The 24603-nt window shown below is 38.1% G+C and overlaps 1 protein-coding gene across 1 annotated transcript in view; it reads left to right on the top strand.

Moving 5' to 3' along the window:
- Positions 1–24603, top strand: part of LOC124622651 (unconventional myosin-IXa-like) — a 329610-nt gene that overhangs the window by 177208 nt on the left and 127799 nt on the right. The window contains exons 16-19 of the mRNA XM_047148429.1: positions 16198–16416; positions 22011–22159; positions 22238–22342; positions 24313–24443. Coding sequence (XP_047004385.1) covers positions 16198–16416; positions 22011–22159; positions 22238–22342; positions 24313–24443 — 604 coding nt within the window. The remainder of the gene's footprint in view (positions 1–16197; positions 16417–22010; positions 22160–22237; positions 22343–24312; positions 24444–24603) is intronic.

The following is a 24603-nucleotide window of genomic DNA, read 5'->3' on the forward strand; positions in this document are numbered from 1 at the left end:
GAATGTCTGGGGGCACATGAAAGGTTCACACTAAAATCTGTATTTGCATAATTATGAGCTGCACTAGTTTTGGAGCCATGTATGTCCTGTTAGTGTTACGGGGTTGTTGTCACTGTGAAATGTGGGATAACTTATATGTCTGTGTTACAGGACCCATGTGGTGTTGCTTTCAAATGTAAGTAGAGTTGAAGCAACATGAACTTTGTCTTTTTGCGATGGTTTATTGCTTTTAAACTGTTGTTGCCCCGGAACTGAATGGTGTTACCTTTTTTATGATGATTTTGTTATGATGAGTTTGCGTAACATATTAATTAAATTTAAGATCAGTGTTTCTACAATCGTCACTCTGTACTCATTTTCAGAGTTTAATTTGAATAGTTGATGTCCCATGGCACAAATGGTAGCAAAGTGTGGTTATGATCCATGGACCTAAGGGTTGTGGGCCCAACACGCTTCCACAGCGCAACTCAGCTTTACCTTATCTACATAACTGGAGATCTTTCTGTTATTTCCTACTCATGACCATATGTAGTTAAATCCTGCAAAATTCTTCATGGTAGTGTTCCCTTGCAAGGTATGCCCCCTTGTACTGCTTCCTGATTATATTGCTTGCAAATGTCTCATGCTCTACCAACTAACAGCCACAAATTTTGTTGTGATGATAACCAAATTGCTTCAATTTGATCCTCAATCTGTACTAACAAAACCAGCAGGTGGCTTAAGTCTGCTACTGTGTCACATGATATTACCTCTTAACCTGTTCAGAGCTGCACTAAAGGGTTAGGTAATTTATCATACATGCTTATTTGGGGTTCCAATGCATATTCTTATATTTGCTGCGTACCTATTTCCATGGTGGCACTTGCTCCATCCGCTAATGCCGACATGTTAGTCCATTCCCGCAATTAAGCAATGTGCTTTTGAAATGCCTCTCTCTGTTCAGAAGGTAATGTCAACAAATCCTCTATTCTCTGTGAATAATGCACTACTTTAGCTTGCAGATTTCTAACTTGTGAAGATGTTAGTCTGGAATCAGTGAACAACTCCCTTGCCTGATTAACTTCTGTGAGCGCAACATTAACAGCAGTGGCATCCAAACTCACCTGTTCTATGCCCTTCGGGATGACAGCAATTGGTAGTTCCATATTTTGGCACGATTTTCACTGTTACTCACTGATATTTCCTTGTGTCTGGACACATTATCTCCGTAGCTCGTGTATTAGCTCCTCTTTTCCCAGACAAGTGATATTATTCTGTAACACCATAAAATTAAAGTTAGCAAGTCGGTAATAAAGTACAGTTAATCAGGAAACTAAGAGTATTGTCACTGTGCACTGTTTTGGCAGATGTTGTGGCCTGCTATCATTTGTGTTGTAGAACTTCAACTACTCAAATTAAACTCAGAAAAATGAGTACAGAGTGACATTTATTGAAACACTAATGTTACATTTAACTTGTGTGTTACCAAACTCATCTTCATAGAAAAGGTAACACCATTTAGTTCCAGGGCAGGAACAGTTTGAGCAGTAAACTATCACAGAAAGACAAAGTTCATGGTGCTTCAACTATACTTTCATTTGAAAGCAACACCACATGGGTTCCCTAACTCAGAAATATGAGTTATCCTACATTTCATAGTGACAGAAACCCTGTAATACTGACAGGTCATATATGGCTCGAAAATTGGTGCAGCTCAGAATTACTCAAACAAAGATTTTAGTGTGAACCTTTCATGTACTCCCTGTCATTCTATACTCACACATCTCTATATTATAATTTTCTATAGAGGCCTCTCCCCCCCCCCCCCCCCCCCCAATAGTTTTAGGAGACAGTTTTCACTAACACCAAAATAGCATAACTAAAATCCAAAACTACAATCTAAGTCATTCATTACTAAATTTTAAAGGATATTAATATACAACATAAGGGTCATTGAGGTACTAAACAGACATTTATGTAACTTGAGAACTTTGGTGAAATGGCTCATGAAGTTGCATCTTCTGACACCAGCATGGCATATTTCCACTCATCAACAGCCATTACTTGTTAGGGCGTTTCTGTTTACTGTCCATACAGGTAAAAGGTAGTTACCATACCTAAGGTTCATCTGAAACAGAGACACCATACGATACAGCTCCTGCTGCCCAGCAAGATACGGAAATATGTACAAGGGGTCCAATGACATGGTTAGCACCCCACAGGTAGGTGAAAATGATTTAATACAAAAAATGCACTATATCAGAGTCCCACATCACCATATTGTGAAGTTTATACTTATACCACAGCATGAGCACTAACACTATAGACAAATAAACACCAATAATGTGTGTTCTGTTTTGTGAGATTTATATTGCTTGGAGGGTCCCAAGACAAAGACCAACTATATCGTCCATAAGTTTTTGGCAAAACATAGTGACAACAAGCAATAAATGATATCAGTTCAGAGCAGAAGATTCCTTTCCATACGAAATTACTCAGAAGACTTGTCACATAACAGTCTTTTGATTCAGTCCATCCATACTACAGAACAGGAAGCTGCTCCCATCTACCACGTTCCCTGTAAAGAAACATACCATCATGTCCATGCTATATATGCCCTGTTTGTCTCTGAAGGCAGTTCAGTCTCCACAGACTTTACCACTGTAATCACTGCAAGTTTCAACATCAGTTGCAGAGTACCGACTGCTATAGCCTCACGTGTTACACAGATGTTCGGTTGCATATTGCCCCATATACAACCCACACTTCCTTGTTGTCGCTCCACAGTCCCCCATGTAAACACCATTCTCAATGCGCAGCCATCCTCCCAGCTGTGCACAACACACAGCCCATCAACCGCAGCAAACCTATCGATAGGCAAAGAGGTGCCAACCGGCACAACTCCAGCAAGTCACATTTCTTAATACCAAGTGTGTGCTATGCCTGATGGCTCACTAGACCGCCTCTCCTGTTGCCCGTAACTTTTGGCTTGCCATGAACTTCTTTCTCCTCACCACCCGGGCCACAATATCACTCAGTCTTCAGAAGGACCACATCCCATCTCTGACCAGTGACACACAGGCCCGGAATGGTACCAAATTCCTTGTATAAGGTAAAAATAGTACCACCCTTGGTGTGATTGGGAGGTACAATAAACCATAACAGCCATAAGAGTTCAGATGAGTCAGAATGGCTGATCTCCATGTAATGAGTTTGTTACTCCACTACATTGCGGCTCTTATTGAGCGTGCTGCTACGACAGTGATGATTATGTGGAACCAGTGGATAGGAGACATATAGTACACAACGACGATGGGTACTGGACCACATGACATGAGAACTGTGCAGGATGACCAATATCTTGTCCATATGGCCATAACTGACAGAATAGCTTCATCCACAATGTTGGCTTGGTATTGCAGCAATGAACAGATGTGGATGTTTCCGCGTTAAGCTTTAACGCGATCTACTGGGGGCCCATCTGGTAGCACACATGTTGTTACATAGGCTTGCATTGACCCGAAACTGATGAAGCTTCAGACTGCCATGGGTATGTGGTGTACATTGTCTCTGGTGCGTTGAGCGGCAAAATCTAGTGTTTTTGGATGAGCCCCAATTCATATTGCCCTACAGTAATGGCTGTGTACTTATTATGTCCTACTGTGGTGAACGCAATCAGGCAGACTGCATATTTAGAGCAAGCTGAAGAACAACCGCTACATTGGGGATGTTTTACAACACGAGACATTGCTCCTATTGCAGGAAGCTCCACATGCCATGTTTCAGCAGGACAATACCCATCTACATGTGGCAAGGAATGTGCAAGCCTTCTTCAAAGAATGACATGTACCACAGCTTCCCTTGCTTGCATGTTTGCCGGACATGCTCATCGAATATGTTTGGGGTGTGGTCAGTCTGCAACTATTTTGTTCTGGTCCTTGTGTAAGCATGGTCGATGCTTAGTGGATGTGTCTGCAGACCATGTGGCATTATGTTCTGTAGCAGATTATCCAAGCCCTGTTTGATTCAGTGTTACAATGGCCAGAGGCTGCAATTGGAGCATTTTTTTGCTTTCATTCAGAGTGCATGGTCAGTTCTGTAATTCTAATAATTTTAGTAATGACCTGATTTTCCTTTGTTTAATCATTTTTGTATTTTGATTTCCCTAATGTATGGAATAAATTTCATTGTTACTACATGTTTCCTCCCAGCTGGTGAAATTGTGACAAATAGTAGTGTAGCTTACTGAAGTGAAGTGACTTGGGTGCCTTGACAGTACATATAGCTGTACTGTAGATTCAACCATAATGGAAGGGTATCTTGGAGAGGCTTGGATGCTGAAGAGGGGCAGCAGCCTTTTCAGTAACTGCCTGTTTGGTGGACTTATCAGGTCATAAGACATTAGCCAGTGTGACCTTGTTGTGGTGGTACTGCAAATGCCTGAAAGTAAGGGGAAACTACAGCCATTATTTTATTTTTTTCTGAGGGCATATAGTTCTACTCTATGGCTTAATGATGATGACATCCTCTTGTGTAAAATATTCTGTAGCTGTAATAGTCCCATTTATATCCCCGGGCAGGGACTACTCGGGAGGATGTCATCAGAAGAAACAAAACTTTCATTCTGTTATTTGTGTGGAATGTTAAATTTTGTAATTGAATAGGTAGATTAGAGGATTTAAAAAGGGAAATGGCTTGGTTGTAGTTAGATATTGTGGAGATTAGTGAAATAGAAAGGCAGGTAGAAGAGGACATACAGTCAGGTCAGTACAGTAATATCAACAAAAAATGACCTAGATGTAACACAGGAGTAGGTGTAAAAATGCATAAGACAATAGAAATGCAGGTAGGCTACTATGAACAGCGTAGTGAATGCATTATCACAGCAAAGATAAATGTTAAGGTATCAACTATCACAGTAGTACAACATTATATGCCAACTAACTCCACAGATGGTGGAGAGATTGAAAGAACATATGATTGGATAAAGGTAATTATTCGCAAGAGAAGCTGGACTGGGAGAAAGGAATGAAAAAGGAAGCTTTCTTGTAGCATTTTGTACCCAGCATAATTTAATCATTTCTAACATTAGATTTAAGACTTGTAAAGAAGGTTTGACTACATGAAAGAGACCTGGGATGCTGACAGTTTCAGATGAATTAATAATGGTTACACAGAGATTTTGAAACTAAGTTTTATAATTTTTAAAGACATTTCCAGGGGCAGACGTGTCTATATGAGGTGGAATCAAAAATTTTCGGAACTGGTGCTGCCCTCTGGAAATTAGGAGTAGTAGATCTCTGCACCACTAGGTGGTGAGAGCAGAGGACGTATTGCATGCCCACTGATTTCCGTAATACTCTGTGTTTGGTGTGTGTCGATTTTACGATGCATTTGTGAACATAACAGTGCGTGTGTATCAAATTCTGTGCAAATCTCAGGAAAAATTCTACGGAGACCCTTGCAGTGATTCAACTAGATTTACAGTTATGACCCAGAGACAAAGCAACAATCGTCCCAGTGGAAGAGCCTGGGCTCTCCAAGACCCAAAAAAGTGAGACAGGTGAAGAGCACAATCATTGTTTTCTTTGATACCAAGGGAATTGTGCACAAAGAATTCGTCCCACCCAACCAAACAGTGAATTTCGCCTACTACTGTGACGTTTTGCTACGGCTCCGTGAAAACATGCGGCGACGACGGCCCGAACTTTGGCGTCAAGGGAACTGACTGCTGCATCACGACAATGCGCCTTGTCATACATCCTTGCTATCCAGGACCTTTTTGGCAAAAAACAACATGGCGGTTGTACCCCAACCACTGTACTCGCCAGATTTACCACCTTGCGACTTCGTGCTATTCCCAAAACTGAAACTCAAGTTGAAAGGCTGTCGGTTTGACACTCTAGAGAGGGTTCAAGAAGCATTGCTGGCAGTGAGAAACACCCTCAAAGAACATTACTTCCAGAAAACGTTTGACCAGTGGCAGATGTGCTGGGACTGGTGTGTATGTGCAGATGGGAACTACTTCGAGGTTAATGGTGACCATTAGTCAAAAGATCACAGCACTAGTCCTGAAAATTGTGGATAGCACCTCTTAATGCACTGACTATAATTTACTGGTTATGAATTTCAGATTACAACTGAAGAAATTCCAGAAGAGTAGGAAATTCAGGAAATAGAAACTATATGGATTGAAGGCACTACAGGTTGTTGAGAGTTTCAGAGAGAGCATTAGGCAACGATTGACTGAAACAGGGGAAAGGAGTACAATATAAGATCGATGGGTGTCACTGAGAGATGAAATAGTGAAGGCAGCAGAGGATCAAATAGGTAAAAAGACAAGGCCCAGAAGAAATTGTTGGATATCATAGGTGATAATGAATTTGATTAGTGGACTGAGAAAATAAAAATGCAGCAAATGAAGTGGACAAAAGGAAATACAGAAGTCCAAAAAATTAGACTGACAGTAAGTGCAAAATGACTTAGCAGGAATGGCTAGGGAACAATACAAGGTTATAGAAGCATGCATTACAGGGGGCAAGATAGATGATGATTAGGAAAATCAGAGATCTTAGGAGAAAAGAGAATCAGATGTATTAAGAGCTCAAATGACTAGCCAGTACTAACAAAAGAAGGTAAAGCTGAAACTCCAAGAAATATGTAGTTTGTCTGTATAGGGAAACAAACCAAGAACAGTAGTATAGAAAAAGAGGAGGAAACAGGTGAACATGAGATGGGAGGAAATATGATACTAAGAGAAAAACTTGGCAGAACACTGAAAGAACTAAGTGGAAACAAAGCCCTTTAAATAGACAGTATTCCTTTAGAATTACTTAGATCCTTGAGAAAGCTAGCCATGACAGAATTGTTCCACCTGGTGTACAAGAATATGAGAGTGAGGAAATACTCTCAGATTTCAGAAAGAATGTAATAATTTCTGTTCCAAAGAAGATAGGTGCTGACAGATATGAATACTACCGAACCATCAGTTTAATAAGTCATAGTGCAAAACATTGACATTAATTAATTACAGAATAATGGAAAAACTGATAGAAGCCAACCTCGGGTAAGATCAGTTTGGATTCCAGACAAACGTAGGAATACACGAGGCAATACTCATCCTATGACTATCTTACAACCTAGGTTGAAGAAAGGCAAATGTATGCTTGCAGCATTTGTAGATTTAGAGCAGGCATGGGCAACCTTTGGTGACCTGTGAGTCCAGTTCACAAAGTTACTGAAGCTCACAGGCCACCTTGTTACATGGCGTGATAGCATCACTCTTGCTTCATGAAGTCAGAACTGTAGTGTTTGTTACATTAATTTTTATAGCATAAGGCACCAATATCAATGGCACCGCTTTCACAAAGTGCCACGCTAACAACTTTTGCCTCACAACTACTGAAACTAAGTAGACATTTGGAAAGGCAATTAAAGCTCAGGGAGAAGAAATAAAAACTTTGAGGTTTGCCGAAAACATTGTATTTCTGTCAGAGACAGCAAAGGACCTGGGAAAGCTGTTGAATGGAATGGATAGTGTCTTGAAAGGATATTGTAAGAGCAATTTCAACAAAAGTAAAACAGGGGTAATGAAATGTGGTCAAATCAGGCAATACTAAGGGAACTAGGTTAGGAAATGAGACACTAAAAGTAGTAGATGAGTTTTCCTGTTTGGGCAGCAAAAAACTGATAATGGCCAAAGTAGAGAGGATAAAAATGCAGGCTGGCAAGAGTTAGATGAACATTTATGAAAGAAAGGAATATGTAAACATTGAATGTAAATTCGTTAGAAAGTCTGTTTTGAAGGTGGGCGATAAACAGTTCAGATAAGAAGAGAAAGAAGCTTCTGAAATTTGATTTTGTAGAAGGATGCTAAAGATCAGATGAGTAGATTGAATAACAAGTAATGAGGTACTTAATAGGATTGAGGAGAATCAAAATTTATGGGACAACATGACTAAAAGAAGGTTTTGGTTTGGTGTTAAGGAATAGTCAATTTGGTAATAAAAGGGAGTGTGTTGATAAAATTATACAAGGAGACCAATGCTTGAATGAGGTAAGCATGTTCAAATGGATGTAGGTTGCAGTATTTATGCAGAGATGTAGCTCAGAAGCTAGTAAAGTCTGTGTGCTTGTAGTGGGTGTTGGTGCACTGTGAATCAGTCTGCTACAGGTAGCCTTTCCCCATTTTTGTGCCTGTAGGTTTTTAAGTGTAAGAGGGGTACAAATACTGAATGTCTGTCAACTTGTTTCATGGATGCCACTAACAAACATTTGTATTCTAGTTGGGAACTGCACTGGGGCCTCTATGTGTCACTCTTTTTCAATACCTTCTGCGGTCAAATGTGCCTACCCAATTACACAAAAAATTACTTTAGGCATTTATCGCACGTCTCAAGGCATCGAGCACAGTATACAGTTAATGATTTGATCTGGATGTCTACTGACAACTCTTCACAATGCTAAGAATACGCCTAGCCTAATCAGCTTCACTTTCTGCTAGTTTTGTATGCTGTGTGCCACACTTTCTGTTGTTTTTATGCTGCTGTGCCTTATGTGCTTCATTTTCAAAAGAATTGTAACGTCTGAGGTACACTGCAAGTTTGTAGGCTGATCTCCCACATTGCGGTTTGTCTTGTCTGTTCCTCAAAATCTGGACTATACTGTGGCTGGTTGTCTTTACAACTTCAAATTGTTCGTATTCCACCAAACTTTTTTTGTCATGTTACTGTTGACAATAGTATCAGAAGTATAAATGTTACTTCATCAATCTACTGCGATTGTAAGGTTAGACAGAACAACTCAAATAGGTTCCTGACATTATGCAATAATCAGTTTTCGAATGTTCATAAGTTACATGAAGCACTGACGTACTTAACTACTCACCAACCATCCCCCATCTAACCAATCCTACTTCCTTCCTTGAAGAAGAAACATATTAGTTCTGAAAGCTGAGATTAGTATTTTCTGCTTTTAAGTGTTCCTGTCAGCAATGTGGGGAATTGAATCCCATGCAGGTGAGCACTGTCCACCACTCTTGTCTCCTTGTAATTTTAGCAGTTTCCTAAACTGAATTTTCCATTTTACACATTATATTCTTTGCAGGGCACAAAGACACTAATACAGTGAATCTCTCTCTCTCTCTCTCTCTCTCTCTCTCTCTCTCTCTCTCTCTCTCTCTCTCTCTGTCCCTCTCTCTCTCTCTCTCTCTCTCTCTCTCTCTCTCTCTCTCTCTCTCTGTCCCTCTCTCTCTCTCTCTCTCTCTCTCTGTGTGTGTGTGTGTGTGTGTGTGTGTGTGTGTGTGTGTGTGTGTGTTTTGCTGCCTAGCCCTCTCTACCCTCTCCTCCCATACCCCTGACGCGTTCCCTTACTTGATCTGCACCTGTACCTCCTCCACTGTCCCTTTCCCTCTACATGCCTTTTCCTCCACTGTAGCTGTGATTGTATAACTTTAGGTATTGGTTTGCAGGGAGACCACTGACACATCCGTAATATACAATTTAGTAATAACAGTCAGCAGTATAAGGAAACTTGTGTATATTATCAAGAGAAATTTCACATCTTTTCACAACTGAAGTACACACAATGTTATCCTCTATCAGGCGTTGAACACAACACAGGGCAACAGTTTCCTGTGTCCTGTATCTTTCAGTTTTTTTTATTACAGTAGTGTCTAGCTATAGTAAATAAAATCTACTGGGTCTATAAGTTGTTACATTTTACAAAAAAATGACGAGCATTCAGGAGATCAGTATTTGCAGTTGCTATAATCCTGAAATCTAAAAAATTAAAAAATAAAAATAGATGTAACAATCTGACTTGTAAATTCAAAAGGTTTTGTAAGTAAATGAAGCTTAAAGAAACTTTGTGTATGCAACATAGACTGTAGTTAAAAAAAAACTTAGCAATATAACAAAGGCCAGGAAGTGTGTGAATTTTATAACTGAGTCTGCCCTGTCCAAGTATTACAACAAGATTTATACATACTTATGAGCTGTGGCAATTAAATAACAAGGCTGCCCACCTCATATTGCACAACCTCTTGGGGGGGAGGGGGGCAAAGAGGTGGTGAGGTTGAGAGGTTGAGGTTGAGGTTGGTATTTAAATGCAGCTGACCTTGAACCTTCAAGAGCAGCCACTGTTCATTTCACATTTTGGTCTGGTTTTGAGCCTTGATTGTAGAAGATATTGTTCTATAGTAGTACTGCAAGCTTGGTGAACTTAAAAATTAAGCAGTGCATTAACCTCAAACCCTTCATGAAATTAAAAAAATTGCCAGCAGGATGTTTTCATTTTTTAAACAAGTTGTTTTATGATAATTCTGTCACTTGTGTGAGTTTTTGAATGGCAAAAAGGTTCTCAGAAGCAAGTAAAACTGTTATCATGACGAATGGGTGCCCGAGGGTCAAACTGTTAATCAGAAATACTACAGAGATGCCCTAATCAAGCCAAGGGAAAGAATTAGGAAGAAGCGATCAGATTTGTGGAAAAACAATGCGTAGATTGTGCATCAGGACAATGCTAGTCCACAGTGTCGTATCTGTGAAACAGTTTTTAGTGGACAAGCACATTCCTATGCTTGAACATCCTCCATATTCTTCAAATCTATCTCCCTATGATTTTTATCTGTTCCCGAAAATGAAAAGTGCATTAAAAGTCTGTTCGAGAGGTAAAAGCAGAAACAGCAGAATTGTTGAAGGTGACAGTGGATGACCTACAGCATTGCTTTGAACAATGGAAGAAACGCCTGCAGTAGTGTATATAGATAGAGGAGGGGAGTATGTTGAAGGGATAAGAGTTAGTTGTAACTTTGTTTGGAGTGTACCACAATTCTGACACCAGTCTCATTATTGACTTGGCACACCTCGTATACTTGCATATACATAGTGGCTATTACTTCTCTTGGCCTTGTGCTTTGCATTGTGCTCTTGATTTGTGTTGAATTTTATATGTTAACCTACATGTGTTTTACCTGAAGATGTATATATCTTTCATGTTGTGTAGTACACATCTTTATAGTGCTTTTACCTATATCTCAGCCAGTTTTTTTAGTTATTTCATTCTCAGGAATTTTCCTTTGGCGCATGTATCTTTTTTACCAGTCTTAACACAACTTAGTATAAAATGTATTGCACTTGCGACTTTCAGTTAATGGCGACAGTCATGAGCAAATTTGTGTAGACCTGCATTTCAGAATTGTGTATCTTTTAAGGAACTAAATCAGTTGGGAGATTGCTGAAATACTTGTATTGTGAAGTTAGGAGTAACTGGTAAAACAAATTAACGAGCAACTGTCCAATGTGGAGAGAGTAATGTGAAACTTAGAAGTAACAGGAACGATATAGTTGAGAATCAGATTCTCCAAAGAAAAATAAAGATGATATGCAATATTTTTTTTTTAGCTAAATTAATTGTGAGTTAGTTAATTAGGGTCCATGTGTGGCTTGGAACACTGTGGCTGCAGCAGATGTGCTTCTTAACGTGCCAAACTGAGCACAGTTTCATTATTGTCTAATGCCCCTACCTGTGCTAAATAGCCCATGTTTGGGATTTGACCTGAGCCAAGGTTACATGAGCAACTGGCCTCACATTGTGCTGAGCATTTGTGGAGTGGTTTCTCTGATGTCTCCTCCTGTCACTCTGTGATTTGTCATTGTTAAGATAGCATTATTGTAGATGTAAAAATTATTTTCTGACTTTGTATCTTCTCTGTGAATGTGCCTTTGTTCAACATGGTTGCTATTGAATTTGGAGTGATTAATTTAAGTGCTAGCTGATCCCTACCTGCTGCCACCCTGTTCCCCCTGGAAGGAAATATGTGCACCCTGACTGTTTGCATGGCCGGCCGAAGTGGCCGCGCGGTTCTGGCTCTGCAGTCTGGAACCGCGAGACCGCTACGGTCGCAGGTTCGAATCCTGCCTCGGGCATGGATGTGTGTGATGTCCTTAGGTTAGTTAGGTTTAACTAGCTCTACGTTCTAGGGGACTAATGACCTCAGCAGTTGAGTCCCATAGTTCTCAGAACCATTTGAACCATTTTGAACTGTTTGCATGTAGTGATACTCACGTGAAAGAGTCTAAACGCTTTATAATTGTATGTAATCATGTAACTGTTGGGGGAGTGGGATACGAGTCTGTTATTTATTTAGTTAGATACGGGAAACCACCAAAGAAAATCACATACAGACAGGCTGGTACAATGGCCCACATTGTTAATCCCCGGGCGGATTTAATATGGGGACATTGCACCTGCCCAAATTTCGGACGTGGTATGCTAATATATGCGGCTGTATGGGTGGATTATGGTTGTTACAATTCAGCAGAGATGTAAGTATTGTTTTCCCTTAAGCAGCTCATGATCCAATTTTGGTGACCCATTTGAAAGTTACTATCGCTTTTGGATACTTCAGATTCAGAAGAACTATCAATTACATCTCTTGTTGAAACATAAGACTTTAGTTTTACACCTGCAGATGTAGACAGCTTAGGGTTGTTGATTTCAGAATCTGTGGAGGGGTTCTTTTTCACATGGACATCGAATAAATCATCCTCACTGTTGCTCTTTGTGATTATCTCTATGGTCTTCTTCCTCAGTTTAATGATAACAGTTTGTCATTTTCTTTGTAGAATAGGTAATGAGAAAAGCACTGTGATGCCACTACTAATGAACAGCAAGAAATAAAGCAAAATTGAATGCAGTTTCTATATCTTTATTAATGCCATCTTAACAATGAGAAAAACCCTGTGATGCCACTACTAATGAACAGTAAGACGTAAAGCAAAATTGAATGCAGTAAAATGAAACCACAACAGAGAAAGTAAGTGAAAGCAACTTCAGGACCAAAACTGTGAAAAGCAACCGAGAGATATGGGGTGCATATTCTGCTGTATGCTTACTTGTCAACAGCAATCAAGTACCTGAGCGACGGTGCAACTGTATTTTTCATGAGAGTGTAGGAGTCAGCAAGGAAGCTCAAGTTAACTTGTCAGTACCCCTGAAAGAAACTCAGAGGCCACACTTAGTCATTAACAGAGTCTGGGGAGCTGCAGCAGAATGTGATGATTTAATACAACAGCTGTCAAAGGTGAATCGATAGTTTAGGAATAACTATTATCATTGTTTCTATCTCATTACTAAATATGAGGGGTATTTGTTCCTATTGCAGTGAAATTAGAAAATGTATTAGTACAATTTACAGATATTCGAACAATATAAAAATTTTTTAGTCGTAGACATACTTGGTGTTATGAGTAGAAATAATTTCTCTCTAATAGCTTAAAAAGGTACATGATCTGCTTTGTTTCAGATATACATGACAAGTGAAACTGGTTTAATTTTGGTTTAATTATCATGTTGATTTATTTATTTTCTTTCTTAAATTTTCCGCCCTCTGTATTGATTTTACTGTGAAAGTTGCAGGAGACAGTGTGGATGTACGTGTAAGCCATGTTTAGGTTTCAGCATATGAAGAAGTTAAGAGTTTTTTTTCCTTCTAAACCTTACACTTAATTCATAAGCAGTAATTTTCAGTTTTTCAAATAAATTGAAACTTACTGTCTTATTATTTTGCTATTGTTGCATCTGTCAGTTCTAGTAATCTGTGTAAATCAGTAACTTTTCACGCAACACCTTATGAAACACTCATGAATTCATGCCTATTGCAATGCAATTACTAGTAATCAGTTGACTTGCAGATTGTTCGTTGTTGTTGTTGTTGTTGTTGCTGCTGCTGCTGCTCCTGCTGCTGCTGCTGCTGCTGCTGCTGTTATACCATCACTCATTTATGTTAGGACTTATTGTTTGCTTACAAGTGCTAAAAATCAGTAGATGTATATCATGTGGTTCTCTTTACCAGTGAACAATATATTTAACCACCTTTGACTTGTTTTCATAAGTCGATACAACTTAAATTCCATATTTTGTTGCCACAATTCACACATTTTGTAGCTTAATTTTTTTTTTTTTAAAAATCAAGATTGTTTAAATATGCCTGCTTCACAAAGAAACATCTTTCATGTGGGGTAAGCATTGTATACTCGCTTTTAATTTTAAATTCTTCATTTCAGTTTTTATTTATGTTTTTCTTTTTTAATGGCACAGTCCCTTCAAGTAAAAGGAACTACAGCCCAAACATTAATCATAAAATAAAGGGTAGTATTTGCTTGTGACAAGCAAATAATGTTGCGCAATGGACTATTAATTGTTGGACTTGCAGATCTCTTATGCTTGATGATTAATTATCTTCCAGGGCTATCAGTGAACTATTAATTTGTGGATTGCGTAAGTTTACAGTTGTTCAGATCATTTGGAACTTTTGTTTGATGTAGCCTTTTTTGCAATGATATGGTATGTACATAGGTGTGCTCGAGAAGGGGCATTGGCATAAATATTATTATTTTTGTAAACATAATTGGAAAAGCATTGATCTACAGACAATATTAAATAAAAATTAATACTCTTCATAAATCGTGTGTAACTATTTCTTGGCTGTGAACACAAACATAATTACCTACAATTACAGTGTGTGCTGCTGCAGTCTGTGTTATGTCATTTCTGTACTTACCTGTTTCAAGTCTGCAATACTGCTAGAAAGGGCAGGAGAAGGATCTGAGATGTGACTGTACAACAATAGTGTGTTGCCCTGAGTGGGTAGGCTTATGAGTATTGCAGTAACATTTGAGGATTCATTGAATGAAGAGGAGGTGCTGATAGAATACAGACATATTACAATTTCACAATAACACTATTATTAGAATAAGGAAGGAAAATATTCCAGGGAAGATTTGAGACGTGAAGAAGAGCATCTCTAATGTTGTTGACGGTTTTCAGGATGATGAAGTTCAACAACATATTTATGTATCTGACATGAGGAAAAAGTACACTCAGCCATGACGAACTGCTGTCTTCTTTTAAAAGAAGTGACCACTTCAGATATAATAAATTGTTGCTGAGGGATTAGCATACAGTTTAAAGTACGCATAAGTTTCAAGATAGTGTTTAAGCTAACAAAATGTGGGTAAATTTGATCTATACTTTGAGTCAAGGCAGACAGATGATACCATCATGCTATCAAGCCAGTACACATAAGAAAATACAGTAAAATGGTTTTTTCCCTTGCAAATGTCTTTGTGGGACTTGAGGAATATTGTAATTTTTTTAAATAGTAGAAAAAAATCTTAATGCCAGAATGACATGATCGGAGATAGTGTGGATCAGAATGAACCTCTGTGGCCTCTTTGTGTTATAAATGATGTTGTATAGAATTCTGAGACTGCTATCGTATTATTATCATACTATATTAATGGGGTAGAACTTGTATGAGATCAAATTAAGCAACATTAGAAACAACAATAAAAAATGTGTGCTGACAGTAGCAGATGTTTGCCATGGGATATCATAAAGCAGATCTTGATAGAAGCATAGCATAATATAATGAAACACATCAAAAAGACATAATGAATGGATGGAAGAATGATCATGAAGTTAAAAGTAATGGTGAGCATTTTATTTTTTTACTTATTGAGTTAACTTCTGGTCATTAGGCTACACAGATGACAGTTACTTCGATTCATAAACCAGTATCAATAGTGTGCATCTCTTGAAATCATAATTTGTTAAACAAGGTCTGTTCATACCTTATAGTTATTTCCTCTTGTTAGTTCAGTTGGGTTAATTAGTGATTGCATGGTATTTACCGTGTTGACCTACTTGGCATTTTGTTAGTGAACATTCATCTTGCCTGTGATTCACCATTAAATATCCAAGTACAGTATCAGCATATGCATGACAGTCACTGCCATTCCTGCCACCATCATGACCCACCCTTTCATTGATGAAGACAGTGACACCCAGATTTTGTTTTTCTTTGCAAAACTTGCATGATTGTAATGCTTGAGGTTTGACTTCTTGCGCGCAAGGTGTGAATGGTGCCCCCCTCCGCCCCCACCTCCCACTACTGCCATTAGTTACATTATTTGTCAATCACACAACTATTTTAATCAAGCTATAGTGTCCTCATGAATAGCATGTAGAAATTTTTTTTACCAAGTTGATTTAAATATCAAAACTGCTTTTGATCTTAAAGTATAAAGTTTTAATACTTTTTCTTTTCTCGCTGGCAGACAGCAAAATAAAGAGCAAGTTATTTATTACTGAAAAGGTGTTATCATAAATGCTACATTGCTTTTTTAATTAATTTTATTAATTAATTTTCTACAGTGTGCATGGAGGATGTACCTGGCACAGAGAACCCTTTGTCAACTTCGCAGTCAAGTTTCTGCAGCAATTGTAATACAAACAGCATGGCGCAGGTATCGTGCAATGAAATGGTATCGACGATTGCGGAAGGGGACAGTAGCTTTCCAAGCGTGTGCGCGTGCAAATTCACTTCGTATTCGCCTTAGGGCAGAGAAAGAGGAAAGAGCTAGGCAAAGAGAGGTAGAGCATTTTTTTCACTGTTCAAAACAATGCTGGTTGTACTTTATTTTTGTTCATTGTATGTTATGTTGTTAGATTTGTATTTCATTACACGGCCTTCTGAGCATTAATTGTATTTCAATTTTTTGTGAATCTTCTATCATGACTATGGTTGTTTTTGTATTTTAAAATAGAAAATGAAATTAATGCTTTGCCTTGATCACTTATATTTAGTTTTATCTGCATTAAGACTTTTAAAATGAAAATTCTAAATGTAATTCTATAATTGTTAAAGAAAACTAGCACTGAATTGTAATGTAAAGAAAATGAATGTGTAAAGGAAGGTAGAGATACCTGATTTAGATTTAAATACTGCACTGAAGACAGATAGCACAATAAAGAGCATCAGGTAAATTATCAAGAAGTCACATTTGTTTACATGTTTACAAGTAATGGAGAAACTGTGATAAAAATGTCGTCACGAGAAATTGCCAAAATTAAAGCTCCTGGAATGTGATCTGAGAAAAGTCATAACAGTTTCAATACAGTACCATTATGCTTTCATTTAATGATTATGCAGTCATTTGACCGGGAACACTTACATCACTGTAAAGAAAGAATATTGGATAAAAGTAGAGATATTTTCTTTGTCGCACATGTTCCAACTGTAGGAAGAAAAGGACTCTTATTATTGATTGTAAGAAGTATAATTAAGCTGTATTCACAGAGGGAGAAAATATAAAAATATAGGAAAAGGGTAGGAGAATACATGTTTCTTAAAAAGAAATTGGCAGAAAGTCTTAAAATGATACAGCTCTAATGGCTAGTGGAGAAATGCCAAGCTGTAAGAATATCCATGACTATGGGAAAGACTAATGCCGTGTAATGGAACATTTAATAAACCTATGGAGAAAACAGGTTAGGTGGCAAGGCATTATCGAGTAAAGAAATGAAGGCTGATAGGTGGAAGGAACTTACACAAGGCTATACGAAAGACTCAAAGCTAAAGACGAAGGCTATACAAAGTGCTCAAACCTAAAGACGATATATGGAAAGGGAAAAGGAAATCAATGAGATGGGAGTCATGATACTGCAACAAGAATTTGACCGATCACTGAGAGAGCTAAGTTCAAACAAAGGAGAATTGTTAAGAACTTTTAGACAACCAACCAGGATAAAACTATTGCACCTGATATGAAAAATACCCTCAGATTTTCAGGTGAATGTAATAATTTCAGTCCCACAGAAGGGAGTTGCTGAAAAGCATGAATATTACCAAACCATCAGTTTAATAAGTCATGGTTGCAAAATACTGACAGATTATTTGGAGTAGAATGGAAAGACTAGTAGAAGCCATAGTTTGGCATCAAGAGAAATGTAGGGACATGCAAGCCAATACTGACCGTGCAATTTGTTCATAGTAGACAGACTGAAGAAAAGCAAACCTATGCTTACTTGTAGATTTAGAGATGGCTTTTGACAATGTTGGCTAGGAGGATACATTCTTCAAAATTCTAATCATACCTGGGATAAAGTACAGAGAGTGAAAAGATCTCTGTAACTTGTACAGGAACCAGAATGCCGTAAAATAATTTAACATCTAATATATCAAACAATGGAAACACCAGGTAGTAATATCAACAATGTAGGAAAAGACAGATCGCTATTTACTGTACAAAAGACATGTTCAGTTGCAAAAAGGCATGATTAAAAGACACTCACGTATAGCTTTCGACCACAGCCTTCATCAGTAAGGACACACACACACACACACACACACACACACACACACACACACACCTAGTGCACACAAGATTGGCAACTCTAGCATCTGTGGTCGAAATGTTGAGATTCCGAACCTGAGATTGAGATGCTGGAGTTGATGCTCACGTGTGCGTGAGGTGTGCTTGCTTGCTTTGTGTGCGTGTGTGTTTGTATTTACTTACTGATGAAGGCTGTGGCTGAAAGCTATATGTGAGTATCTTTTAATCATGCCTGTCTGCAACTTGACGTGTCTTGTTTACGGTAATAGCAATCTGTCTTTTTTTACATTGTTAACATCTAATATAAATTTAACTGTTGGAAAATATTCACTGAAGTGTTGATTTGTGATATAGCCTTACATGGAAGTGAAATGTGGATAGGCAAACAAGGATAGAACCTTCTGAAATGTTGTTTAGCAGAAGAATGCAGAAAATTAGATGGGTTGGTCATGTAGCTACTAGTACTGAATCAAATTGGGGAGACTAGAGCATTATGGCACGAGTTGACCAAAAGGAGGTATTGACTGATAGGACACATTGTGAGGTATCAAGGCATAGTCAGTTTGGCAATGGAGGCAGGTGTATGAGAAAAAAAATAATATAGGGAAACCAGTGGTTTACCACAGTATACAGGCTCAACTGGATGTAGGTTACAGTAGTTATGTAGATATGAAGAGGCTTGCACTGGATAGATTAGCATTGAGAGCTGCATCAAACTATTCTTCAGATTGAAGGCCACAACAACCTTAGTATTTATTTTCATACTTGCTTTTGGAGGGAAATTTTATTTACATAGTGGATGGGTACAAAACTGATATCACAGAAAGACAATTTCATTCATATGTTGGCTACAACACACAACTGACTCAAGAACAAATTTCAGGTAAAATGACAAAAGACCTCTGTTGACAGGAATATGGTTAATGGCTCTGAACTGATGTGGCTGAAACTTTCAACTCAACTTACACGTTTGACAAACTTGGGAATCATATTTGCATCACTGTTTATTTATTCATCATCTTTTTTAATGATAAAGTGATTTCTAGGTTGACAGTAGTGTGTTGTAAAAGAGAAATAATGGAAAAATAATCGTATGCTAAGGACATACGTGTGAGAGGGAAGCTTTTGAATTTTATGAGAAGGCACTAAATATGACAGCTCATCTAACCTGATGGACCAAGCACAATGCGTTATCTGTTATTTGGAAGGAACACTAATCAACTGGGAACAGTATCTGAGGGGGGAATTATATTACATGGAAGATCGAAAGAAAGTTTTTGATCTCAGCAGTCTCACTGACAAACAAAAGAAAAGACTGTTCAGTAGATAATGGTAGACATTGGCATAAAAGAATCAAAATCATTTTCTTTGACTGCATTTTGTACAGGTCACACAAAAGGATCTAGAATTTATTTGTGTATAGAATAAGGCACTGCTTTTGCGGGTTGCCTTATTGTTGTCTTGCATCAGGCAGAGTAGAGTGTATGCAATATAATTTGAGCTGTAGCTGCATAGATGGCTCGCAGGGGAGACACCATAGTAATGGTGAGTGTTTCATTATGAAAAGCTTCCCTGATGTAGGGGAAGTTGTGCATTTCTCATTTCCCTCTAATAACGTAAATTTAATAAAATTACATAAATCACATTTGCGCCAGTACGAAGTACTCTTCGTGCACCTGCTTTATGTGGACACTATGATGCCATACTATGCAAGACAGAGTACAAATAACAATACTGAAATGCTGTGGTTGACAACCAACAAGTAGCTTAGGTGATTACCCTTTGAAACAAAGTGACAGTCTGTCTCAGTGTGTAGGATGAGAATGTGTCTCCCGCACAGATACTCCTGTATGAGTTCTATGTTTGTTAATGTCAGGATGCCTCTAATTTCTTGCTGTAAGCCCTGCCTATAGTTACAGCTGTAGTTGCCTCGTACTACAATTGTATTGTTGTGCCCCATACTGTATCTGACTAGCCTATACAAACAGTCCTATGTATTTAATTGTGCTTCCTGCAGCTGTTCCTGTGCATTTATCTTGCTGTAGCAGATCCTGTTTACCTTCCCTGTCCCCCAACCCCATTACTCAGAAAACATTCCTGTATTGTTTACTTTGATTTGCCTTCCTTTGTGATACAAATATATCATCCATTTTCATTTGAATATGTGCCTAACACATGTATCCTTTCTGTTATGACATCAACCTTGAGTATCGAATCAGGTTTAGTTTGTTCAGTCATATAATCTGCATACAAAGTGTGTTTTTTAAGTAAGCACTGTTTTGAAGTAAAGATAAAACAAGTAGACTTTTCATAGCAACTTTATTTTTGTATGAAAGCCTGTGTGTTAGTCTACTGTTCTCCATCATTCCCCCCAATGTTCTGCATGTTGGCATTTGTTTGTGAGTGTTTGAAATGCTACCTCTTATTGAGAATCCTGATGACTGTGAAATATGTGCTGAGATTCATTTTCTTACGGCTGAAGGTGCAAAAGCAACTGAAATTCATTGTCAGATCACTGAAGTGAATGAAAAAAACATTATGAGCAATGGGATGATACTGAAATGGTGCATGATGAGAAACAAAGTGGGTGACCTTCAGTCATTACTGACTATTTGGTACAGAAAGTTGACACGAAAATGTTGGAGAGAGAAGGTGCTTTGTGATTTTGACATTAAGTGATGAATTTCCTCACGTGTTTAGAGGTGTACCTTGTGCAGTTGTTACCTTATCAGGCAGCATATATCTGCAAGGATGATATTCAAAAGCTGGTTGTTTAATGTGTTAAGTGCCTTAATATTGGTGGGAGTTATGTAGAAATGTAGACTAGAGTGCAGGCTTTCATGTAAAAATAAATCTGCTGAGAAAAATGTACCTGTTTAATTTTTTTACTTAAATAATACATCTTGTACTATTACATGGTATCACTTAAATCCTGTTTAAGTGAGTAGTCAATATTAATTCACTCCAGATATTATGTCTTATGTTTCATTATGGAATACGAGAGGGTACAAGATTTCCCATGATTTTATCAGTAATAATTCTGATCAAAGTTAGTGTACTCATCGGAAACTCCCGTACCATAGTAATATGTAAATGAACAAACATGACGAATTTTGCGTTGGTGATAAGTGGGCCATACTCATCTCGGTAATTAAAGTTATCTGTATTTGAAATCAGTGTTCGGTGGATTACTTTCTATTGTTGTTCTATATGTGTGTCTGAGGTATTTCTTTTGGACTTCATGGAGTGCTGAATGTTGTCAAGTTGCACCTGATATCATCACAAGTGCAGCAAAGAAACCTCCACACCGTCTGCTGTTCCAAGGAATATCTATGACCTGAATGTTTCACAGATAATAATGTCAATTACAGTGATGTTCATTTGATCACTTAAATGCTAGACCCAGTACAAATCAGTCAGAGTATGTTAAGGGGAGATTAAATTAAGCATTTGTCTTCAAGTCGTTGGACTGCTAATTTAAAAGAAGTACTAATTGATGAATAACTAAGGAGTATTTGTTGTCAGTTCATCAATTTTTACTGAAAACAGAAGTGACTGACAGCCACAGATTCGTACAAGTACACAAACAAATGTCTTAGTTTTCCAATACCTATGCTGTGGCATCCAAATGACCTAAGTGAAGACGTAGCTGACAATCAAAGTATAAACCACACTATTATATCCTGCATATTTTGAATCCATTTTAATTTCTTCAGAAATTAGTGGTTCATATGATATGGTGATTGGTCTTTTATTTTATACTGAAATTTTCTTTTACATATTCACAAAAGAACTACATTAAAGCTGTAGATATAACTTTGTTCTAGTAACCATAAATTTTACGGTATGTAGGAAAGTCGTGGACAGGCAGCTGCAGCAATAGCCACATCTGATGCCCATTCTACACAAAGTACAGATGAAGCTTTCCTTTCAAAAGAATCAAGCCAGGAAGAATTGGATGAGCGGCTTTCATGCGATAAGGAAGCTGCTGATTCAGAAGGGTAAGCTGAAGATTACTCCTAAGGAAAGGTATATGTTCCTAAATATATTTCTCATTGTCAAATTTCATATTGTTTTAGAAGCAGTGGTATTCAAGAAGATAGTGAAAGTGAACTGAATGTCTTCCATCCTTCTAGTATCACTACACCATCGCAGCATGACAGCTCGGCCAAATCACAGCATAGGTAAAAACATCACTTACCTCATGTTAATGAGTCAAAAAATGGAAGCTACTGGAGGCATTTAGTGTACAGGGTGATTCAAAAAGAATACCACAACTTTAGGAATTTAAAACTCTGCAACGACAAAAGGCAGAGCTAAGCACTATCTGGCGGCGAATTAAGGGAGCTATAAAGTTTAATTTAGTTGTACATTTGTTCGCTTGAGGCGCTGTTGACTAGGCGTCAGCGTCAGTTGATGCTAAGATGGCGACCGCTCAACAGAAAGCTTTTTGTGTTATTGAGTATGGCAGAAGTGAATAGACGACAGTTGTTCAGTGTGCATTTCGAACGAAGTATGGTGTTAAACCTCCTGATAGGTGGTGTATTAAACGTTGGTATAAACAGTTTACAGAGAATGGGTGTTTGTGCAAAGGGAAAAGTTCTGGATGGCCGAGAACGAGTGATGAAAATGTAGCACGCATCCAGCAAGCATTTGTTCACAGCCCAGGAAAATCGACTCGCAGAGCTAGCAGAGAGCTGCAAATTCCACAATCAACTGTATGGAGAGTCCTACGAAAAAGGTTAGTTATGAAACCTTATCGTCTGAAATTGGTTCAAGCACTGTCTGCAGCTGATAAGATTAAAAGAATCGATTTCTGTGATTTTATCCTTGCTCAAATGGAAACAGATGAATCTTTCGTTTCAAAGATTGTGTTTAGTGATGAAGCAACTTTCCACACTAACGGGAAAGTGAACCGTCACAATGTCTGTATATGGGGCACTGAGAATCCGCAGGAAACAACTCAGTATGAACGTGACTCGCCTAAGGTGAACGTTGTCTGTGCCATTTCAGCCAATAAAGTTTTTGGTCCCTTTTTCTTCGAAGGTGTTACTGTAACTGGACTACAGTATCTGGAGATGTTAGAGAATTGGCCTTTCCCTCAGCTCGAACAAGAAGCACAACAATTCATATTTCAGCAGGATGGAGCGCCACCACATTGGCACTTATCTGTCCGTAACTACCTGAACGTCAACTACCCGAGGCGATGGATCGGCCGCCAGGCAGCCCATGACAGAGCACTTCATCACTGGCCTCCAAGAAGCCCTGATCTTACCCCCTACAATTTTTTCTTATGGGGGTATGTTAAGGATATGGTGTTTCGGCCACCTCTCCCAGCCACCATTGATGATTTGAAACGAGAAATAACAGCAGCTATCCAAACTGTTACGCCTGATATGCTACAGAGAGTGTGGAACGAGTTGGAGTATCGGGTTGATATTGCTCGAGTGTCTGAAGGGGGCCATATTGAACATCTCTGAACTTGTTTTTGAGTGAAAAAAACCTTTTTAAATGCTCTTTGTAATGATGTATAACAGAAGGTTATATTATGTTTCTTTCATTAAATACACATTTTTAAAGTTGTGGTATTCTTTTTGAATCACCCTGTATTTTAGCCTTTTTCCCTTCTTTTCTAATCTGTTCATAGAAGTAGGCTGTGCATAGTCTTACTCATTTTAATAATATGCATGATGGTTTCTTATTGAATTACCTAATAACAAATGCAATCTTCAGAGAAAATCAGAAGTGTAATGACAAATTCACAAAAATATAGTTTGCACATATAATAAAAAATATTGTAAATAGGATATTGTTTAAATCAGAATGACAGCTTATTGAATAAAATAAGAGCTCACATTTTTTTAAAATTAATTATTGATGTAGTAGTGGGCTTCATCAGTAATTTTAAATTTAGTTTCTTTCTTTTGGTAATCGTGATGTTAGAAAGTCATATGTGAACAGTTTTCCAAATAATTACTAAACATAATGCTTTATTTGCCTCAGAAGCAGAGAAAATGTCTTTTGTAAAAGTATGTGTACATATTTGGAAAATCATGAATTACTGTGAAATTGCATCACAGACTCAGTCATTGGTTACTGTCTAAATTTTTAAACAAAAAACCACTGTCATAATACAGACAAAGAACTCTTGCAGGCAGGGGGAAAGCAAGAAGACATCCATTGGTCTTGATGTGATACATCTGAAAAAGAAAATTTCTTTCAAACGAAACAAGGGACCAAAGACTGAAGCAGCTCAGAATGTACTTCAGGATGATAAAACTACAGGTGTGCGAAACTTCTCTCTTATTATTTGTGCTTATGTTTTAACTGTTTCCTTGTTTCTTGTGAAACTGTTAGTTTAGAACTACGGTATGAAATAGGAAACTACGGTATGAAATAGGATAGATTGCTACTTACCACATAGAGGAGGCAGTGTAAAGCAGAC

This window comes from Schistocerca americana, chromosome 7 (genome assembly GCF_021461395.2).
Source record: "Schistocerca americana isolate TAMUIC-IGC-003095 chromosome 7, iqSchAmer2.1, whole genome shotgun sequence".
In the NCBI taxonomy this organism is placed as follows: Eukaryota; Metazoa; Arthropoda; class Insecta; order Orthoptera; family Acrididae; genus Schistocerca; species Schistocerca americana.